The 17,604-nt window shown below is 46.2% G+C and overlaps 1 protein-coding gene across 3 annotated transcripts in view; it reads left to right on the forward strand.

The window, feature by feature from the left end:
- Positions 1 to 172: 172 nt before the first annotated feature.
- TRMT11 (tRNA methyltransferase 11 homolog) overlaps positions 173 to 17,604 on the forward strand; it is a 255,548-nt gene continuing 238,116 nt past the window's right edge. For all 3 annotated transcript variants that reach the window (XM_069234817.1, XM_069234818.1, XM_069234819.1), the window contains exons 1-2: positions 173 to 314; positions 16,234 to 16,299. In XM_069234817.1, coding sequence (XP_069090918.1) covers positions 186 to 314; positions 16,234 to 16,299 — 195 coding nt within the window. In that variant the 5' untranslated portion in view covers positions 173 to 185. The remainder of the gene's footprint in view (positions 315 to 16,233; positions 16,300 to 17,604) is intronic.

A 17,604-nucleotide genomic window follows, 5' to 3' on the forward strand; every position in this document is an offset into this window, starting at 1 on the left:
GTAGATACATACTTTGCAAAAAGCAGGGACAAAACAAAGAGCTTCTTGGACAACTTTATACTGCTGGTACTCTCCGAATATGATACTATCCCCTCCAACATGGCCACGGCGTGTATGTGCCCAAATGCGTGACAGGCCCGTCAGTCTTTCCTTTGTGTTTGCGGATGTGATGTTGTTCTTCCGCAATGACAATGACGTCAAAGCGTGCAGCTCGCACATGTGACATTTTGGGAAAGATGGCGCCCTCCAGTAACAGTATAATGAAGAGATACTTGCTATTACTGGCTCAGGAGAACTTTGAGTTCCGTCTTCCGGTGAGTGACAGCACATTAAAATCCTGCCACTACTTGCAGTTAACATGTAATCAACAATAAGTGCACGTTTTAGAGTTGTCATCACTCCCCTTTCGTTAAGCGTTTCTTTTTGTCAATAGCACTTTGCGTTCTGACTTCGAGGTTTTGTTTATAACACTCTTATAATTACCTTATTAATCAGTATGCAAAGCTTTGTTGATTAAAAAGCACTGGCTGATGGTGTCTTAGTGATTAGTGAAAAATGCTGTTTTTCTTCCTTTAAAATTATTTTACCCTTGCTGAGGGGTGCTTTTATTTTCCATATCGAATTAAAGAAGTGTAGGTACTCGGCACCTGATGGTAGCTGTGAATGTGCCAGTGAAAACAGCGATGAGGATCAGGGGCTATGGTTCCCTGTGAGGGTTCCCACTTGAGTATTAGTATTAAAAAAACATTGCATGCCCAGTGCCTGCCTTTGGAGTACCGCACAAACAACAGTGATGGAAGGAATGTTTGATTTAATCTCAGCCACTAATCGTTCAAGGGTGCATTCCAGGGTATCATTTTTTTTTCCAAGAGACCAGCCATGTACTAATAGGCTTGGATTATGCTCTGTCTAGAGAGCCACACTGGCAACAAATGACAGTCCTGGATTTGTTAGAAGCAATTGGAAGTCATTGAGACTAAATCAAGCATTCCTTCAATTACTTATTGTTTGTTACCTTCTGAGTATGGCTCAGGGTTTTCTTTTCTCTTGTCTTTTAAGCAGCGTTTCGAGTAAAAAAAACACTGGCAAAGGCAATAGATCTGTTTTTGATCTGCTGCAAGTACACCTAGTAACATAACTGCTGCATTTCCCAGGCAACACTAAAAACTTTGTTTTTAAACTTTGGTTACTGGTATTTTAAACAATATTACATCTTGCTTCATAATCATTTGGTGTAGTCCTAGTTTCATATACATAAATAGGAGTACTGTCTCATGGTGTGCATTACAGTGGGGCCATGCCTGTATCTAGTGAGAGGAGTAGCTCAGAGCCATATGTACAATATGTATACACCTGCGCATCATATTGTGAAGAATTGCATGCCAGACATCAAATGTAAAATATTGTTTCACTTTAACGAAATAAACTTTAAACAGAACTCTAAACATAGCACCTGTATGTCTTGTAATTTCAGGAATTCACATGATATATTGTGTTGTGGGAAGGCTTTCAGACTGGGGAGATATCGATTCATTTCGGGACAACCCCTAATGGCAATTGGTATTCACGTTAACCGAGTGTGGTGGGTGCCCAGCCTCCGCGTGTGTTGCTTTTATGCAAAACAGCCATGTGTGGCTAAGGGAAACCATTCATCTGCCGCCATTGCTGGTCGTGCAAGTGTGTGCTGATATGGTGTCAATTAGGTATTTCACCTCTTTGGGCTCTCATCTCCTCAGGGGTCAAGTCCGGCTCCATCTGCGGTGGGTGTCACATAGCATCTGCATCTGGCCCCTGACTTTCAGCACTTTGGCCCACAGAGGGGCGATGGGGTGTATACGCACCACATGCCTCCTTCCTCCTCAAAGCATGTACCTCAGCTTGCCCCCATTCCATCCTGTTTCCACTCCTCCCGTATCGGGCCCACGGGAGACTTCCAGGCCATGGCTACCTTGCGTATGCCAGTACCAAGGCCAAATCTATTAATCTGTTGGCAACCTTCTTAGGGGTTGGTCTAGGGAATAGGCTCAAGAACAGAGGGAGGGCGCAGTTGCTAGTGGCTGGTTCAATGTGTCTCCTATTGTTCTCAGCACCCGGAGCCAGAAATGTTGCAGATTAGGGCAATCCTAGGTCATGTGGTCAAATTCTGGGTCCGGAGCATTGCATCTAGGTCACCCCCTGAGTCCCCTTCCATAAATTGTTCTGAGCCTGTGTGGTGGTAAGTGCGTCCTGTGGATATAATTGTATTGGAGGTATTTAAACTGCGAGTACCGAGAATCCCTGTGGAGGTAAGGCAGAATTCTCCTCCACTCAGAGTCTGTGATCTTCCTCTCCAATGTCGCCTCCCATCTACCTATGAGTGCACTCATTGACTTTAAGGGCAGTTCATTTAGGGCTTTAAAAAGCCAGGTGACTAATTGGGAACCCTTGCCCATAGATAGAAGGAGCTGGAGCACTCTGTATAAGTCTGGTTCTGCTTTTACCGTGTCCCACAGGCACCGCATGGCTCATGACAGCGCTCAGTAAGTGAGGAACTGCCCTACTGGCAGGACGGTCTCTGCAGTCAGCTCTTCAAAAGGAATAAGGACACTAGACTGGAAACAATCACCCCAATGTCACTACTACTACCCCTGCCACTGTCAGTTTTCCAAAATATTAGGCCTAGGTCTGAGAGATTTCTGCCCGCTAACCACTTCGCAATCCACTGTAGTTGGGCTGCCAAGCAGTATAATTCGAAGTCCGGCACTTCCAGTCCCCCCTTGTCTGTTGGGCAGCGGAGTGTGGATAAGGACGTCTGCTGGCGACTGCCATCCCATATCAGTTCCCTAAGTAGTGGATCGAGGTCCTTAAACCAGTGCACCGCAGTGGACATTGGAAGATTAGTAAAAAAATATAATAATCGGGGTAGCATGATCATGTTAGAGCGTCATATCCGTGCCATCGAGCGGAGCTTAAGGGAGCGTCAAAACGCCACACTGGATTTAAGAGATCTGATTGCTTTACGCAGGTTTCTATCCCGAAGGTTCACCGGGTCGTGGAATAAATGTATTTACATGTGTGGGGGGACCAGGGGATATCGGGGGGGCAGGTGGTGGGACAGGCGTCATCTGCAGTTAGTGGGAACACACATGTTTGTTTCCTGTTCACCTTTAAGCTCGAGGGGCCCCCAGATTCTTCAAGTATTTTTAAGGCCCAAGAGATCCCTGTTGCCCCGCCTTGCAGGTAGCCTAACAAGTCATCTGGGTGTAATAAGATGACATGGTTGGTATCTCCACACATCCTCCCTCGGTTGTGGCCTTGCATGTGGATCGATGGCTATGACGAAAAGGATGGGGCATCCCTGTCTGGTGCAGTGAAATGTCATAGGTGTCGGATATCGTTTTTCTGGTCCTCACCCTCGTCACTGGGTGGCTATACAGTAGATCCACCCATCACACCCACTGTGTGCCCAGTCCCATATACACCATCACTGCCTTCAGATAGTCGCACCTCAAGGAGTCAAACGCACTCTCCAGGTCAGCCGATGAAAGCATAGCGTTGGGGTACTGTGGATCTCTATGGCCATATACATTGGTCTAAGATTCAGGGAGGTGCTATGTGCTGGTATGGAACCATTTTGGTCTTTATGTATTAATTGCGGCATCGACAATCGAGCCAACCGGCCCGAGATGATATGCTGGAAAGGGACCTGCTCCTGGTTTGGCGCATAAATACAACCCAGGGTCACGTGCCTCCCATGATGTCTGCCCTCCACAAGTACATACCGTCTGTCTTCATCCACATTCGTAGAAATGGCTTCTAAAGGAGCCCTGCCCTCACCCATATCAGTGTGCCCGTGCAAATGCAGAATATGTGGTAGTGTGTATTTGGCCCTTCCACCTGCACTGCAGACGGTCGGCCTTGCATGCGGTAATGTATGTTTCTTGAAGTAGGGCTATGTTGACCCCTCGCCTCTTATGGTATACCAAGATCTTATGACACCTAACAATGGTCCCCATTCCTGGGATATTCCATGTCACTAGTTTGTAGTCAGCCAGGGTGTTGAACTGTGTTTGACGTGAGACAGGTAACCTCGAAAAGGGGCTCCCCATCCTCAACCATCTGTCTCCTACTGTCTACCCAAAACCTCGCCAATTCAGCGACATTTGAACACACAGGTGCAAACTGATAAACCAACAGCATGTCTCATCTCTCACACCCAGGGCAAACCAGCATCTGCCAGATGCCCAAACCATAGAGCTTAAACTTACAAGTTGAAACAAGTCTTGTAGCAATCTCGCCATCAGCTAAGTGTTGTGGCGAGAATTGGGGTGGAGGTGCAGCTGTCTCGGCCCGATGATTGTGTAAGAGTCTTCTTCGGCTAAATGTAAAGATTATAATGGTGGAGGTCGAGTAACACTATTTCATCCGCGGTTTGAGGTCTAACCACTGGGGCCTCATCTATGTCAGTGGAGGGTGCACACTGGTTTCTTCCATCACATTAGTGCTCTGCAGCGTTGCTGCAGTCTCAATGCAGCCCTTCTGTCCCTCTTGTTCTGTGCTGGGGTAGGCCACGATCCCCGCTGGGGCCGGTCGCGTGATCTGCAACGCTTACTACAACCTTGCCAGGTCTCTTTCTCCGTTCATGGAGCACAATCTCTTCCTGACTTGTACATCTCCAGCCAGGCCCAGGCATCTTCTGGTATCTGATAGAGGTGTGTGTGGCCTTCTAGAATCACCCTTAGTCTGGCAGGAAATATGAGCGAATAAGGGATGACTTCCTCCCTCAGTACTTGCTTCACCTCTATGTACGAGGCCCGCCGGGTTTGGATCTCAGCAGTAAATTCCAGAAATAAGGTCACTTGTCCGCTGCCCACCTTAAAAGGTCTGGCTTTTCTCTCTCACTGCAGCTACACATCTCTGTCTCTGTAGTGCAGCAGTTTTGACACCACTGGACGGGCCGGATGACCCAGAGTCTGGCGTCTGGCTGGCACATGAGGCGCTCGTGTCAACGCAAAAAAAGGAGTAAGCTGTGTTGGTGCCACTTCCGTCTTCAGCCACTGCTCAAGATAGGATAACATGTCGGCTCCTTTGGTACCTTCTGGAAGGCCAATTATACGCACATTATTTTGATGACTACAGCGTTTGGTATCCTCCGCCCTGCGCTCCAATCATTGAATGTGATCAGTCAATTGTGTTAGTTGAGCTTTCATGTCTTGGTGTTCCGAACCCTATCTGCTAATTTCTGGTGGTCTGCTCTCAGTAGGTCCATTTTGATGGAGACTTGGCCGATATCACACTGGGGTGTAGTTTTATTGTCTTCAATAGCCCCCAGAATCTTATCCAGGGCATTTTGTTGGTGGCATGTTGAGGATCCTCAACAGTCACTGGCTCCATTGTAGCTGGCTGGGCCATCATGCTCACATGTCACTGTCCTTGGGATTTGGCCCTTTGTCTGCCCTTGGTAGTCATCAGTGGGTCATCTGGGAGCACCCAGAAGGGCCCCCAGTCCAGTCCCTTTTGGGTCAATAAGGGTCTGTCTGCACCAAGGGCCTCTGGCCACAGGTCAACAAGACAGAAGGGGCAGGCATACTCGACCTGCAGTCAAGGCACAGCAGGTCCACTTCTCTTCTCAATTACTGTCCCAGCTTGTAGCATCAAGTATCTTGATTACGTTGGCTGGGCTCAATTGGGAGTGGTGTGACTGGTTCCCAGACTCCTGCCACTAATGTTAATCACCTCTCCTATCTGAAGAATGGGGTCAGTCGCTTGCCACCAATGTTGGCCGCCCCTTTAACCGTTTCACAGCTAACTTGCGCGGGGAGTTTGGGGACAGGTAACCATTATCTCGGATGGCACCACTCAGTTTCAGGGACCCATGTCATAGTTCTTCAGCTGCTCGTCTGGTGCGACTGGATTTTTATGATAGTAGTCCATCCTGTGTTAATCCAAGCACTCCCAGCCAGGGAGGGACTGGTACTGTTCCGCCTCTTTGTCAACAACCTCCCTGATACTCACCTCCACTGTGGTGTCTTGGGTCGCTGTCGCCCACTCTGAACCCTCTCTGTTCTTGGCTCTTGAAGGCCGAAGCCCGGCCCTCACCAGAGGTCTTACAGTGCTGCTGTTCAGTCACCTCAGGCACTGGACAGGTCCTTTCCTGCTTTGCGCTGTCTCTAGCAGCAGGAATGGGGGAGAGGGAAGGCTCCTGTCCCCCCAAGGCATCACCATGGACTGGCCTCCCGATCGGTGCCCCTCTGATATCTGGCCAGGCAGCGGGGTCGCTCGCACGGCCACACCGCTTCTGTCCTGCAGCCCAGCGGACATACTCGACTGGGTGGTTAGCTGGGTTCCCTCAGGTAAGGTCTTTTTCGGTCTCTAGCTGCGCATGTCCAGCGCGACAGTCGCTTATCCGGGCAAAGCCTCCACACTGGCGCTGCAGATCCTCTGCAGTTTCCGATCGCCGGCTCGGTCCTCCGAGGGCCTGGTTCCTCTCTCCTATTTGCCAGCACCCCTTTGCGATTAAGTGGTGACCAGTAGCAGGACCCTGAATGGGTGATAAGTGCAAGTTCAAATCAAGTTAATCAGAAAGAGTGCAGTCAGAGGCCACTGTCGGAGGAGAGAGGTGCTAGGAGAGGAAAGTTTGTATGCAACCATGTAGACGAAACCACAATTGCACATTTGACATGTCTGCTTCCCAGCGGTGTACTGCTGTCTCTGATAGATGTAAGCCTCTCCCCCGGCAGCCAATCACTGCTTGTGCATGCATAATTAGCACCATCCTTGCCCCTCCTGCCCCAGAGGGTAGAGAGCCACACAAAGGAGAAGGAGGGGTTAAGAAATCCCTGCATCTGGCAGCCCGCAGGACTTTAGCCGCCCCACCATGTCTTCCCCACCCCCAAGATTGAGAGCAAGAAGGTTACCCATGGGTTTTCTTTTTTTAAGCTTATTTTAGGAGCCAGAGGAACACGAGGATAAGCACTGTGTAATGTCGCATATAAAGCCAAAAACAAATGTCAGCAACATGAAAGGAGGTGGGAGGAACTGAATACTGCAATAAAACACAGGCAGCTACCAGCAACAGTGAAAAGTGAGCAACAAGGAAATGACAAAAGTAGCCCGTCACAGCAACAGATAAAGAAACCAAAGTGAAATAATACAGTAATTGGTCACTGCTCTGAAACAAAAAAAGGAGGGAGAAAAAGGCAGAACTCACCACTAGCGAGCAAGAAGTTTTAAAGGACACTGCAACGAACAAACTAAATCACTTTAAGCCATAAGAAGTATACTAAAAGTATACATGAGGTTGAACGCTTATGCTCAACCTAAATAATAGTGGACGAGTCACATGCATGCTCAGGGGCTGACAAACAACCTTACTCTGCTGACCTCTTTCTAGGAAAGCATGACTGACAAGTTAATTTATACATCCTCAGTAGGCTGTGTGATGTTAAAACACAATGGTTAGTCCCTCAGGCCAGTTCCTGAAAGGGGTCACCCAGTGCGGTCTGTGGCTGCTTTGACAGTCCCTAAACCACTATCCATATATTTATGTGTGTTGAGTGTGGTTTCATGAGGTTTTGTCAGACAGCTTAAACATCTCAGCCAGACATAAAAAAAAAAGGTGTGAAATGAAATATGCTATTTTAACACTGACTAAAGTTCCATTGAAGGCAAGGGCAACTGCTCTTCAGTTCTAGTGCCAAGACAGTAAATATACTACACATTCCAACAACATGCAATGTTGAGACCAAGATGGTGACCTGGATAGATGTTCTTTGAGGAGCTCCTTGTTTATGCAGAGATTGCTGAAAGCTCTCTCCTCTTTTGACTGCTTACATGTTATGTCCTCAGAGTTGTTGAAGAAGTGCACTCACTTTTGTATTGAGTAGTCCAGTGGCATTCCTTCATAACCCAGTAGTAAAATCTATCTCCAAGGGTGACTCAATCTCTATCCCTTTTAACAGCATATCTTCCAACACTGAAAATAAACATTGGCAAAACCAGTCAGCTTGTTGTAACATGCAACTAGAGGTGCCCAGAAGTGCATTTTTGTATAGTCCTGAGCATAAGCATATCGAAGCAAAACAAAGGAAATTGTTCTTTGCTTCTTTGTTTCACATAACAACGAAAGAAGAGCTACCTTGAAGGCACCCTTGCCTTCATTATAACCCCGTTTTTGTTTATAGGTGAAATAAAGTCAAATAGCAAAAGAGCCTTAACCCCTTCCTCCTCCCCCCCCCCCCCCCCCATGGACGTAATGGTTATGTCCAGTGGTGCGGCACTTAGGCGCCACAGACGTAACCATTACGTACTGGTATAGGCCCTCTGGGGAATTGCTGGCACTCCCCCCAAGGGCCTTCACCCCCCACACCCCCAGGGCAGGGCTGGAAGGGGAATCGATTCCCCTTCCACCCCTGACCCCCCCCCCCCACCCACCTCCCCAGTGACATCTGATGACCTCATCAGAGGTCAACTCTCGTCGCGTTGGAAGCAATGCTTGCAGCACGACCTGAGGAGAAACTGATTAGTTTCTCCTTGGTACGGGGGCAGGGGAGGCCGATCTGCCCCTGAGGGGGGGTGGCAGAAACCAGGGATTGATGTGTGTGTTTTGTTTTTGGGGGGGGGCAGCCCCTTGGGCAAGGGTCGACCCCTGTGGGGGCACAATACTGTTGCCCATTATCGGGCTATTTTTGGAAGGCCCATCTGCCCTCAAGGGAGGGCAGAAAGCCCACCAGAGACCATGGAAGATTTTGTTTTCAAAATAAGAGGATGGGGATATGGCCATACCCCCGCCCCAAATAAATGGGGCCAAAGATGTTCTTCCCACCAGTAGGCAGATGGGGCATTTAACCCCCGATCCACACCCGGGGGGCAGAAAGTCCTCTAGATGCCAGGGAATAATAAAAAAATTAAAACAATTGTGTGGTGGTGGCTACCAACCAGTATGTGCATGGTTATGCCCCCACCCCAACTGAATGGGTTAACAGTTGTGTCCACGTTGTGTTTTGGGCCATTTCCTTTCGTGGGCGCTGGGCCTACCCACACAAGTGAGGTACCATTTTTATTGGGAGACTTGGGGGAACGCTGGGTGGAAGGAAATTTGTGGCTCTTCTCAGATTCCAGAACTTTCTGTCACCGAAATGTGAGGAAAACGTGTTTTTTTAGCCAAATTTTGAGGTTTGCAAAGGATTCTGGGTAACAGAACCTGGTCAGAGCCCCACAAGTCACCCCATGTTGGATTCCCCTAGGTCTCTAGTTTTCAAAAATGCACAGGTGTGGTAGGTTTCCCTAGGTGCCGGCTGAGCTAGAGGCTAATATCTACAGGTAGGCACTCTACAAAAAACAGCTCTGTTTTCTTAAAAAAAAATGTGATGTGTCCACGTTGTGTTTTGGGGCATTTCCTGTCACGGGCGCTAGGCCTACCCACACAAGTGAGGTATCATTTTTATCGGGAGACTTGGGGGAACGCTGGGTGGAAGGAAATTTGTGGCTCCTCTTAGATTCCAGAACTTTCTGTCACCGAAATGTGAGGAAAAAGTGTTTTTTTAGCCAAATTTGGAGGTTTGCAAAGTATTCTGGGTAACAGAACCTGGGCAGAGCCCCACAAGTCACCCCATCTTGGATTTCCCTAGGTCTCTAGCTTTCACAAATGCACAGGTTTGGTAGGTTTCCCTAGGTGCCGGCTGAGCTAGAGGCCAAAATCTACAGGTAGGCACTTTGTAAAAAACACCTCTATTTTCTGTCAAAAATTGTGATGTGTCCACGTTGTGTTTAGGGGCATTTCCTGTCGCGGGCGCTAGGCCTACCCACACAAGTGAGGTATAATTTTTATCGGGAGACTTGGGGGTACATAGAATAGCAAAACAAGTGTTATTGCTCCTTGTCTTTCCCTACATTTTTTCCTTCCAAATATAAGAGAGTGTGTAAAAAAAGTGTGTAAAAAAGACGTCTATTTGAGAAATGCCCTGTAATTCACATGCTAGTATGGTAACCCCGGAATTCAGAGCTGTGCAAATAACCACTGCTCCTCAACACCTTATCTTGTGCCCATTTTGGAAATACAAAGGTTTTCTTGATAGCTATTTTTCACTCTTTATATTTCAGCAAATGAATTGCTGTATACCCGGTATAGAATGAAAACGCACTGCAGGGTGCAGCTCATTTATTGGCTCTGGGTACCTAGGGTTCTTGATGAACTTACAAGCCCTATATATCCCTGCAACCAGAAGAGTCCAGCAGACGTAAGGATATATTGCTTTAAAAAATCTGACATTGCAGGAAAAAGTTAAAACGTAGAGAAAAATTTCAGTTTTTTACCTCAATTTCAATATTATTCTTTTTCAGTTGTTGTTTTCTGTAGGAAACCCTTGTAGGATCTACACAAATGACCCCTTGCTGAATTCAGAATTTTGCCTACTTTTCAGAAATGTTTAGGTTTCTGGGATCCAGCATTGGTTTCACACCCATTTCTGTCACTGACTGGAAGGAGGCTGAAAGCACAAAAATCGTTAAAATGGGGTATGTCCCAGTAAAATGCCAAATTTGTGTTGAAAAATTGGGTTTTCTGATTCAAGTCTGCCTGTTCCTGAAAGTTGGGAAGCTGGTGATTATAGCACCGCAAACCCTTTGTTGATGCCATTTTCAGAGGAAAAAACACAATTAAAAAATGAAATTTTCACTGTATTTTGGCTAATTTCTTGGCCTCCTTCAGGGGAGCCCACAAAGTCTGGCTACCTCTAGAATCCCTAGGATGTTGGGAAAAAAAGGACACAAATTTGGCTTGGCTAGCTTATGTGGACAAAAAGTTATGAGGGCCTAAGCGCGAACTGCCCCAAATAGCCAAAAAGGCCTCACACAGGAGGGGGAAAAGGCCTGGCAGCGAAGGGGTTAAAGGCATGCCTGCCTTGCTGGCTGGTTTTAAATTAAAGTTTCATGCAAATTCGACTTTGGAATTAAAAGTAGTTCCAGAGTATTAAACTACCTTATTTTTACATTTGTCACCCCTAAGGTGTGCCCTATGGGCCTCTAGGGCTGGGTGCCATGTAACTTTAAGCAGGGACCTTATAAAAATAGGTGTATAAGCCCTGGTGAGGTAAAACAGCCAAATTTGTTTTTCCCTCAGTGAATGGCCTCCATAGGCTAGACTGGGGAGACTTTATTTTAATTTTAAAAATCTCCTTAAGTAACTGAAGTTTGGTATCAAATTAATTGTTAGAATAAATCTCACAACTTCCAGTTGTTGGATTTAATATACCGTGTTCAGGTGAAGAGTTTTAAACTTTACCTGAAAAGTTGCCAACTTCAGCCCTGCAGTGTTTTTCCTGCTGTGCTCGGAATGGCCAGCCTCTGGCAGCCTGGCCTGGCTGCCTTGATGAGGTGTGAAGTGGCCTGGCTCCACACAAAGGGATGTGCCTGGGGGAGGAGATCTCCCCTCAGCAGATGGTGAAGCAGGAGGATGCCAAACTGGTCTTCAAAGGCAGAGAAGGGCATTTGGAGCAACCCAGCAACACCCTCACATCCTACAAACCCAGACAATTAGGTGCCCCCTTGATTAGATTAGGAGAGGGCAGGAGAGGGGTGTGTTTAGGATTTGTAGCCAAACCAGTGAGTGGGCTCAGCCAGATGTAACCTCCAGAAATCACTTTCAGCCATGATGGATTTTTGAGGAATGTTGTTCCCCGGGATTGAGTTTTGCCACACTTCACAGGAAGTGGTCATCAAAGGGGGAAGGACCCTGCACCTGATTGGAGAACCAGGACCCCCCTGTTTTTCACCCAGGAGCAGGGATACAACTGGCAGACCTGCACCCACACCGCAGATTCCAACAAGGAAGAACTACAGGAGAAGAAGGACTGCCCTGCTGAACGCCTGACCTGCATCTGTACACTGCACTCTGGAGGACTGCACCGGCTGCACACTTGGGCTTCACCACTAGAAGGACTTTACCTGTCTTCTACTGCTTCAAGAAGGGACTCCCTGTTTGCTACAGGTACAAAGGAGCTGACCAGAGTCCCCTGCATCAAGTCCTGCAAGCAGAGCCCAGCTGACCAGCGTCCAGTGGCCATTTGAGGATTCTGACCTGGTGCATTCTGGGAGTTATAGTCCCAACACCCAAGGAGCAACTCAGAGCTTCTGGAACCTTGGATCAAGTTGTGGACACTTCAAGGACACAAAAAGGACCTCTGGAAGAAGATCCAGAAGTTTGGAGACGTTTGGAGCAACTCCATAAGTTGAAGAGGTGCATTGTGGGAGTTGTAGTCCTAGACCCCAAGAGGCATCTCATAGCCTCGGAACCCTTGGCTGGTGCTGCGGACCACTTTCCTGAATCAATCACTTCTGAAAGTAAGTGTGACAGTGTTACCTCATGGGTGGCCTGAACTCTGGACTTTGTTCCTTTTCAGTGTGACCTTTTTTGACCCTTTGAGTGCTGGTTGTTTCTATGCGCTAGAAAGCAATAATTTTTTTTACATTCATATCTCCGGTTCCCCTTATCCGACTTTATTCGTTTTTGTGTCATTTTAAAGCTACAAATATTTCCTATTGTTATAAATTGATTTTGGATTTTTAAACTGATTCCTGTGTTTTTTATTTAATTACTGTTTTGTGATATTTCAATGCTTTACGCTTTGTCTCCTAAGGTAAGCCTTGCCGCTCGTTGCAAAGCTGCCAAGGGTTGAGCTGGGTTTAATTTACTGAGACCTAACTGGACCTAAGTGGAGGTTAGTGGCCCATTGCTAAGTGTAGGTACTTACCTGCCCTTGCCAAACCCATTTTCCAACACACACCCATTTCTGTCACTAACTGAAAGGAGGCTGAAAGCACAACAAATAAAAAAAATGGGGTATGTCCCAGTAAAATGCCAAATTGTGTTGAAAAATGGGGTTTTATGACTTAAGTTTGCCTGTTCCTGAAAGCTGGGAAGATGGTGATTTTAGCACCTTAAATCCTTTGCTAATGCCATTTTCAGGGAAAAAAACACAAGGCTTCTTCTGCAGCCCTTTTTTTCCTATTTAAAAAAAAAAAAAAAAAAATTCGCTGTATTTTGGCTAATTTCTTGGTCTCCTTCAGGGGAACTCACAAAGTCTTGGTACCTCTAGAATCCCTATGATATTGGAAAAAAAAGGACGCACATTTGCGATGGGTAGCTTATGTGGACAAAAAGTTATGAGTGCCTAAGCGCGAACTGCCTCAAATACCCCAAAAAATGCTTGGCACCTGAGGGGGGAAAAGGCCTGGCAGCGAAGTGGTTAATTATAGCTCCATTTGTTTTTATCACTATAGTCCTGTTTTTAGGGTCGAGCGCGCAATCGCTCTGGCCTGTTGTAATCTCTCTGTGGGCTTTTAACCACACCCACTCTTGCTATTCCTTCTTTGTTGTGCTTGTCTCAAATGCTTCATTTTTATTGGTGCATTTTCTGAAATGTCCCTTCTTTGTGTGTTCCCTCCCAGGCAATTTCACTAAGTGAACATTATTGTTGGCCATCACACTACGTCACTCTTCCTCCTGTTACAGCATGTGATGGCCCCTCCTCCGGTTTGCCTTTCATCTCAGCCGTGATCCTTTCTAGACATTCACGCAGGGAGCCAATAACTCTTGAGCTCACGCTCATGGCAAGCAGTGGCACTTTGAATTTACTTGCTTCTGTCAACTGTTTTACTTTTCATTTTTAGTTTATGTGGCAAGAAAAGTCCAGTTAGGAATTTACAATGCTCATAGTTCTAACTTGAGCAAATGCGAGACCCATTGCATTGCAAATGCTTGTTATTTCTATGTGGATGGTCAGGTGGCATGGGGAGGCTTCATTATATATGGTCTTGTGCTGGTTTCTGTATCATCCAGACACATTTAGGGCAATAATAAAGACCTCCTGCCATTGACTTAAAAAAGAAAAAAAAGACACCCTGCTCCTGCTGGTGTGTTTTGATGCCACTGGGAACTTAAATCAATACTCAGCCATGATGGCAGACAGGGAGAGAGGGAACTAGAGGGATAGTCCATGTGTCTGTAGAAAACCAGAATGCACAAAATTGTCTCATAAAACTGCTGATTCTCTTCTCTCAAAATCAGTGGCTGAAGGATGACTTTGCATAGGACGATTTGTGACTGATGTGCTATTATGTTTAATGACATTTGAACTTGAAGTGATATAAAGTCCTGCATACTAAGCTATACACTGCAGCTTTTTAAACACTTCAGCTCGTTTTTCCCATTGATGAACCAGGATAAGTGTGAAGGTTGAAGTGGTCACAGATCCTAGTTTTTGCCACTCATTCAGACTGTTCTCACGTGGCTTATAATGCTTGCAGGTACCATTTTTTTTAACATAGCAAATATTTTTAGGGCTTCGCTGGTGCACGGGCTCTAAGATCTCAACTGCTCACCCCACCCTGTTTTGTGTTGCTTCACTTGCCTCCATCCCAAGCTCAATATAAACCCTTAGAGAGCATGTGTCGGGAAGGCAGAGGGTTTGCCCTTCCAGCAGAATCTGAGGCCAGCAGGCAGCAGGGCAACAAGCAGGGCAGCAGTCCTTCTCATCAAAGCTGTCCAGATGAGTCCTTTGGGCAGCGAGGCAGTCCAGGTGTAGATCCAGAAGTGTCTAATTTGGTGGGGTCAGAGACACAGTATATGTACCCAAAAGGGCCTTTGAAGTGGGAGAAACCTCAAATAGTGGTTTTGAAGTGCACAAGCTCCCCTTTCATCCTGGTCCTGTCTGCCAAGATCCCTGTGGGGGGTTATCAGTCCTTTGTGTGAGGGCAGGCCACTGCCTTTGAAGTGTAAGAGAGAGCCCCTCCACCCTTCCTGCCCAGGGAGACCCAATCAGTATGCAGATGAATGCAAATGTGACTGAGTGTCCTGTGCTTATGACTGTCTGGGTGGAATGCTCAAGGGGAGCTGTCGACCAGCACAGACCAGACGTAGATTGGAGACAGGCTGTAAGGCACAGATGGCAGTAAGTGCAGAAAATGCCCACCTTCTAAAAGTGGCATTTCTAAAATAATAATATTAAATCCAACTTCACCAGTAAGCAGGATTTTCTACTACCATCCTGGCCCTACAAAACATGACAGGGCCTCTTCTTTCAGATCAGAATTTACCACTTAAAAGTATATACCGGCAGTTGTAATGCTGGCCTCTGAGAGGCGCAGGCCTCACAATAATGGAAAATGAATTTGTGAGTTTCCCCTACCAGCACATGTAAAACACAAAGGTATATGTCCTGGCTTTTAATTACATACTACCCTGCCCTATGGGTTACCTAGTGGTAACTTTTATGGAAAAAGGGGAGTTTAAGGCTTGGCAAGTAGTTTTAAATGCTAAGTCAAAGTGGCACTGAAACTGCACACACAGGCCTTGCAATGGCTGGCAGCGCCGGTTAGCAGTGGTAAAGTGTCCAGAGTCGTAAAGCCAACAACAATTAGGTATAAAAAGAGTAGGAGGAAGGCAAAAACTTTGGGGTGACCCTTCAGAGAGGTCCATTTTCCAACAGAGAGGTTCACAGGTACAGTTGAATATGTAATTCAGTGGACTGTGCTTTCCCCAACTGTAAATTAGTGGCATTTTATAGGTTGTCTTTCAGGGAGCAGTGGCATATGACAATGTAAATACATTTGAAAACTCCTGTTTAAATACTGAATGGTTCTTAAATCATGATATTTGTGCCGAAGACAGCTAGGCAGTTACACATATTGAAGCCATCCTAAAGGTCTATGTATGTATATGTGCTAGCTAACACAACAAATAAAGCATACTAATGTGTGCTACAAAACAAATGACACATTTGTATTCAAAGTTCCACACATGTTAAGTGAATAAAGCTAGAAGCCTCCATACCTGTAGGGATAGTATAGAGGGCCCTCCATACTACAGCATCAATGTGCCGCAATTTGTGTACCAGCTGTTAGCTTCCCTGAGGTGTCCCCTTAAACAGAGGACGAAGTAGGCCCCCCTTGAGTAAATTAGCACAATGCTTTCAGGCATACTTAGCTGCTGCCTTCTAGTGAAAGGGAATCCAAAATACTCAGAATCTCTAGTGAAGTAGACAAAGGAGTTAAACCTTGTTCATTCCACACCTAGAGGCATTCCCAGTGTTTCAACCACTTCTAACCAATGCTAAGTTTGTTTGGGTTTGAGAGAGATGGTGACCAAGTTATTGGCCTCCTACTCTTTATATATGAAATATTGAGTGTAACTTAAAAGCCTCAGAAGGATATTGTAGTTGAAGTTATCTTGTTTGTTGTGCTTTGTGTTTGTTGTAGGAAATAACATCCTTACTCTCCATTTATGGCGGACAGTTCAGTAGCCAGCCAGAAAATCCTGAGAAGGTAAGATGCACATTTTTTAATTTGTAGGAATTTAATTCATGACCTTTGAAGAAGTTGTAGATAGTTTACTTTAGAAGAATTTTTTTTTAGGTTTCGTCTGCACAGTTCTTGTGCTGTGCTTGTGAAGTCTTATGGCCTTAAAGAAATGTCTTCAAAGGAGCTTACAGCCCGCCTCCAAATTTCCATTTGTTCTTCTGCTTGTCACTCTTTGGTTTGGGCATGTTATTTCCTGTTTGTTATTGTGTGTTTTTGATTCTGTGTAGCTTGGACCAAGCACTTTGTCCTGTTGCAGATTTAATTTGCCTTACTCAAGCTACTTGTTTCGTTGTCATGCAGCTTGCTTGTCGACTGCACGTTTTTTTGTGTATGTTGAACCTTCCGCTGGGACTCAAACCTGGTTCCCCAGCTTCAAAGGCGACTGCTCCATGCTGCATCTTTTACCTTTGTCCCCCACTCCATATGAGTGCATGTGTTTAAAGTCAGACAACAGTTTAATCGTATACCATCTCTACCTAAATTGAATTACTGGCAAGGCCCCCAACTCCCCGCCCTCCCACACCTCTGCCTCCTGCTGCTCTCTATCCTCTGGGATGGGTTGGATTCAGAGGCTGTGCTAGGGCACGTTTATGTTTTAACTTTTGTTTTTCGTTCTGCGGTGATTTAAAAGCATGGGTAGTGGGAACAATTGACCTTGAGGTCAGCCACCTTGCAGCTCCAGATAACGTTACTTCAACGCCAAGTGAAAGAGCAGAATAACGTTTTCTCCATAGACTATAATCTGATCATAATACAGTGGACAGGATATCTGTCACGTATGTGATGGAGTAAACCCCTCCCTCACATCTAAATTAGGCCCAAAGTCATTACTTCTGACTATGCTTGCACTAAATAAATACCTGCATACATACATACATACATACACACTTGCATGTATTACAACTTACTACGGCTCCTGTTTGCACTCGATGCTCTGCAGGATTCGGGCACACATACATACAGTGATCAAGATATTAAGGTCCAGATGTAGGTAAGTGACAAATTGGGACTTGCAATTTGCGAGTCATAGCGACTCGCAAATTGCAACTCGCAATTCGCGATGCAGAAAGGTGTCTCAGACACCTTCTGCGACTCGCTATGGGGTCGCAAAGTCCCACCTCATAAATATTTATGAGGTGGGTCGCAGTTTGCGACCCCATAGCGAGTCTAGGCACTCACGGGGATGGTGGCCTGCTGGAGACAGCAGACCACCATGTCCGTGACTGCTTTTCAATAAAGCAGTTTTTTTTTCTCTTTGCAGCCCGTTTT

Source organism: Pleurodeles waltl, chromosome 5, assembly GCF_031143425.1.
Source record: "Pleurodeles waltl isolate 20211129_DDA chromosome 5, aPleWal1.hap1.20221129, whole genome shotgun sequence".
Classification (NCBI taxonomy): Eukaryota; Metazoa; Chordata; class Amphibia; order Caudata; family Salamandridae; genus Pleurodeles; species Pleurodeles waltl.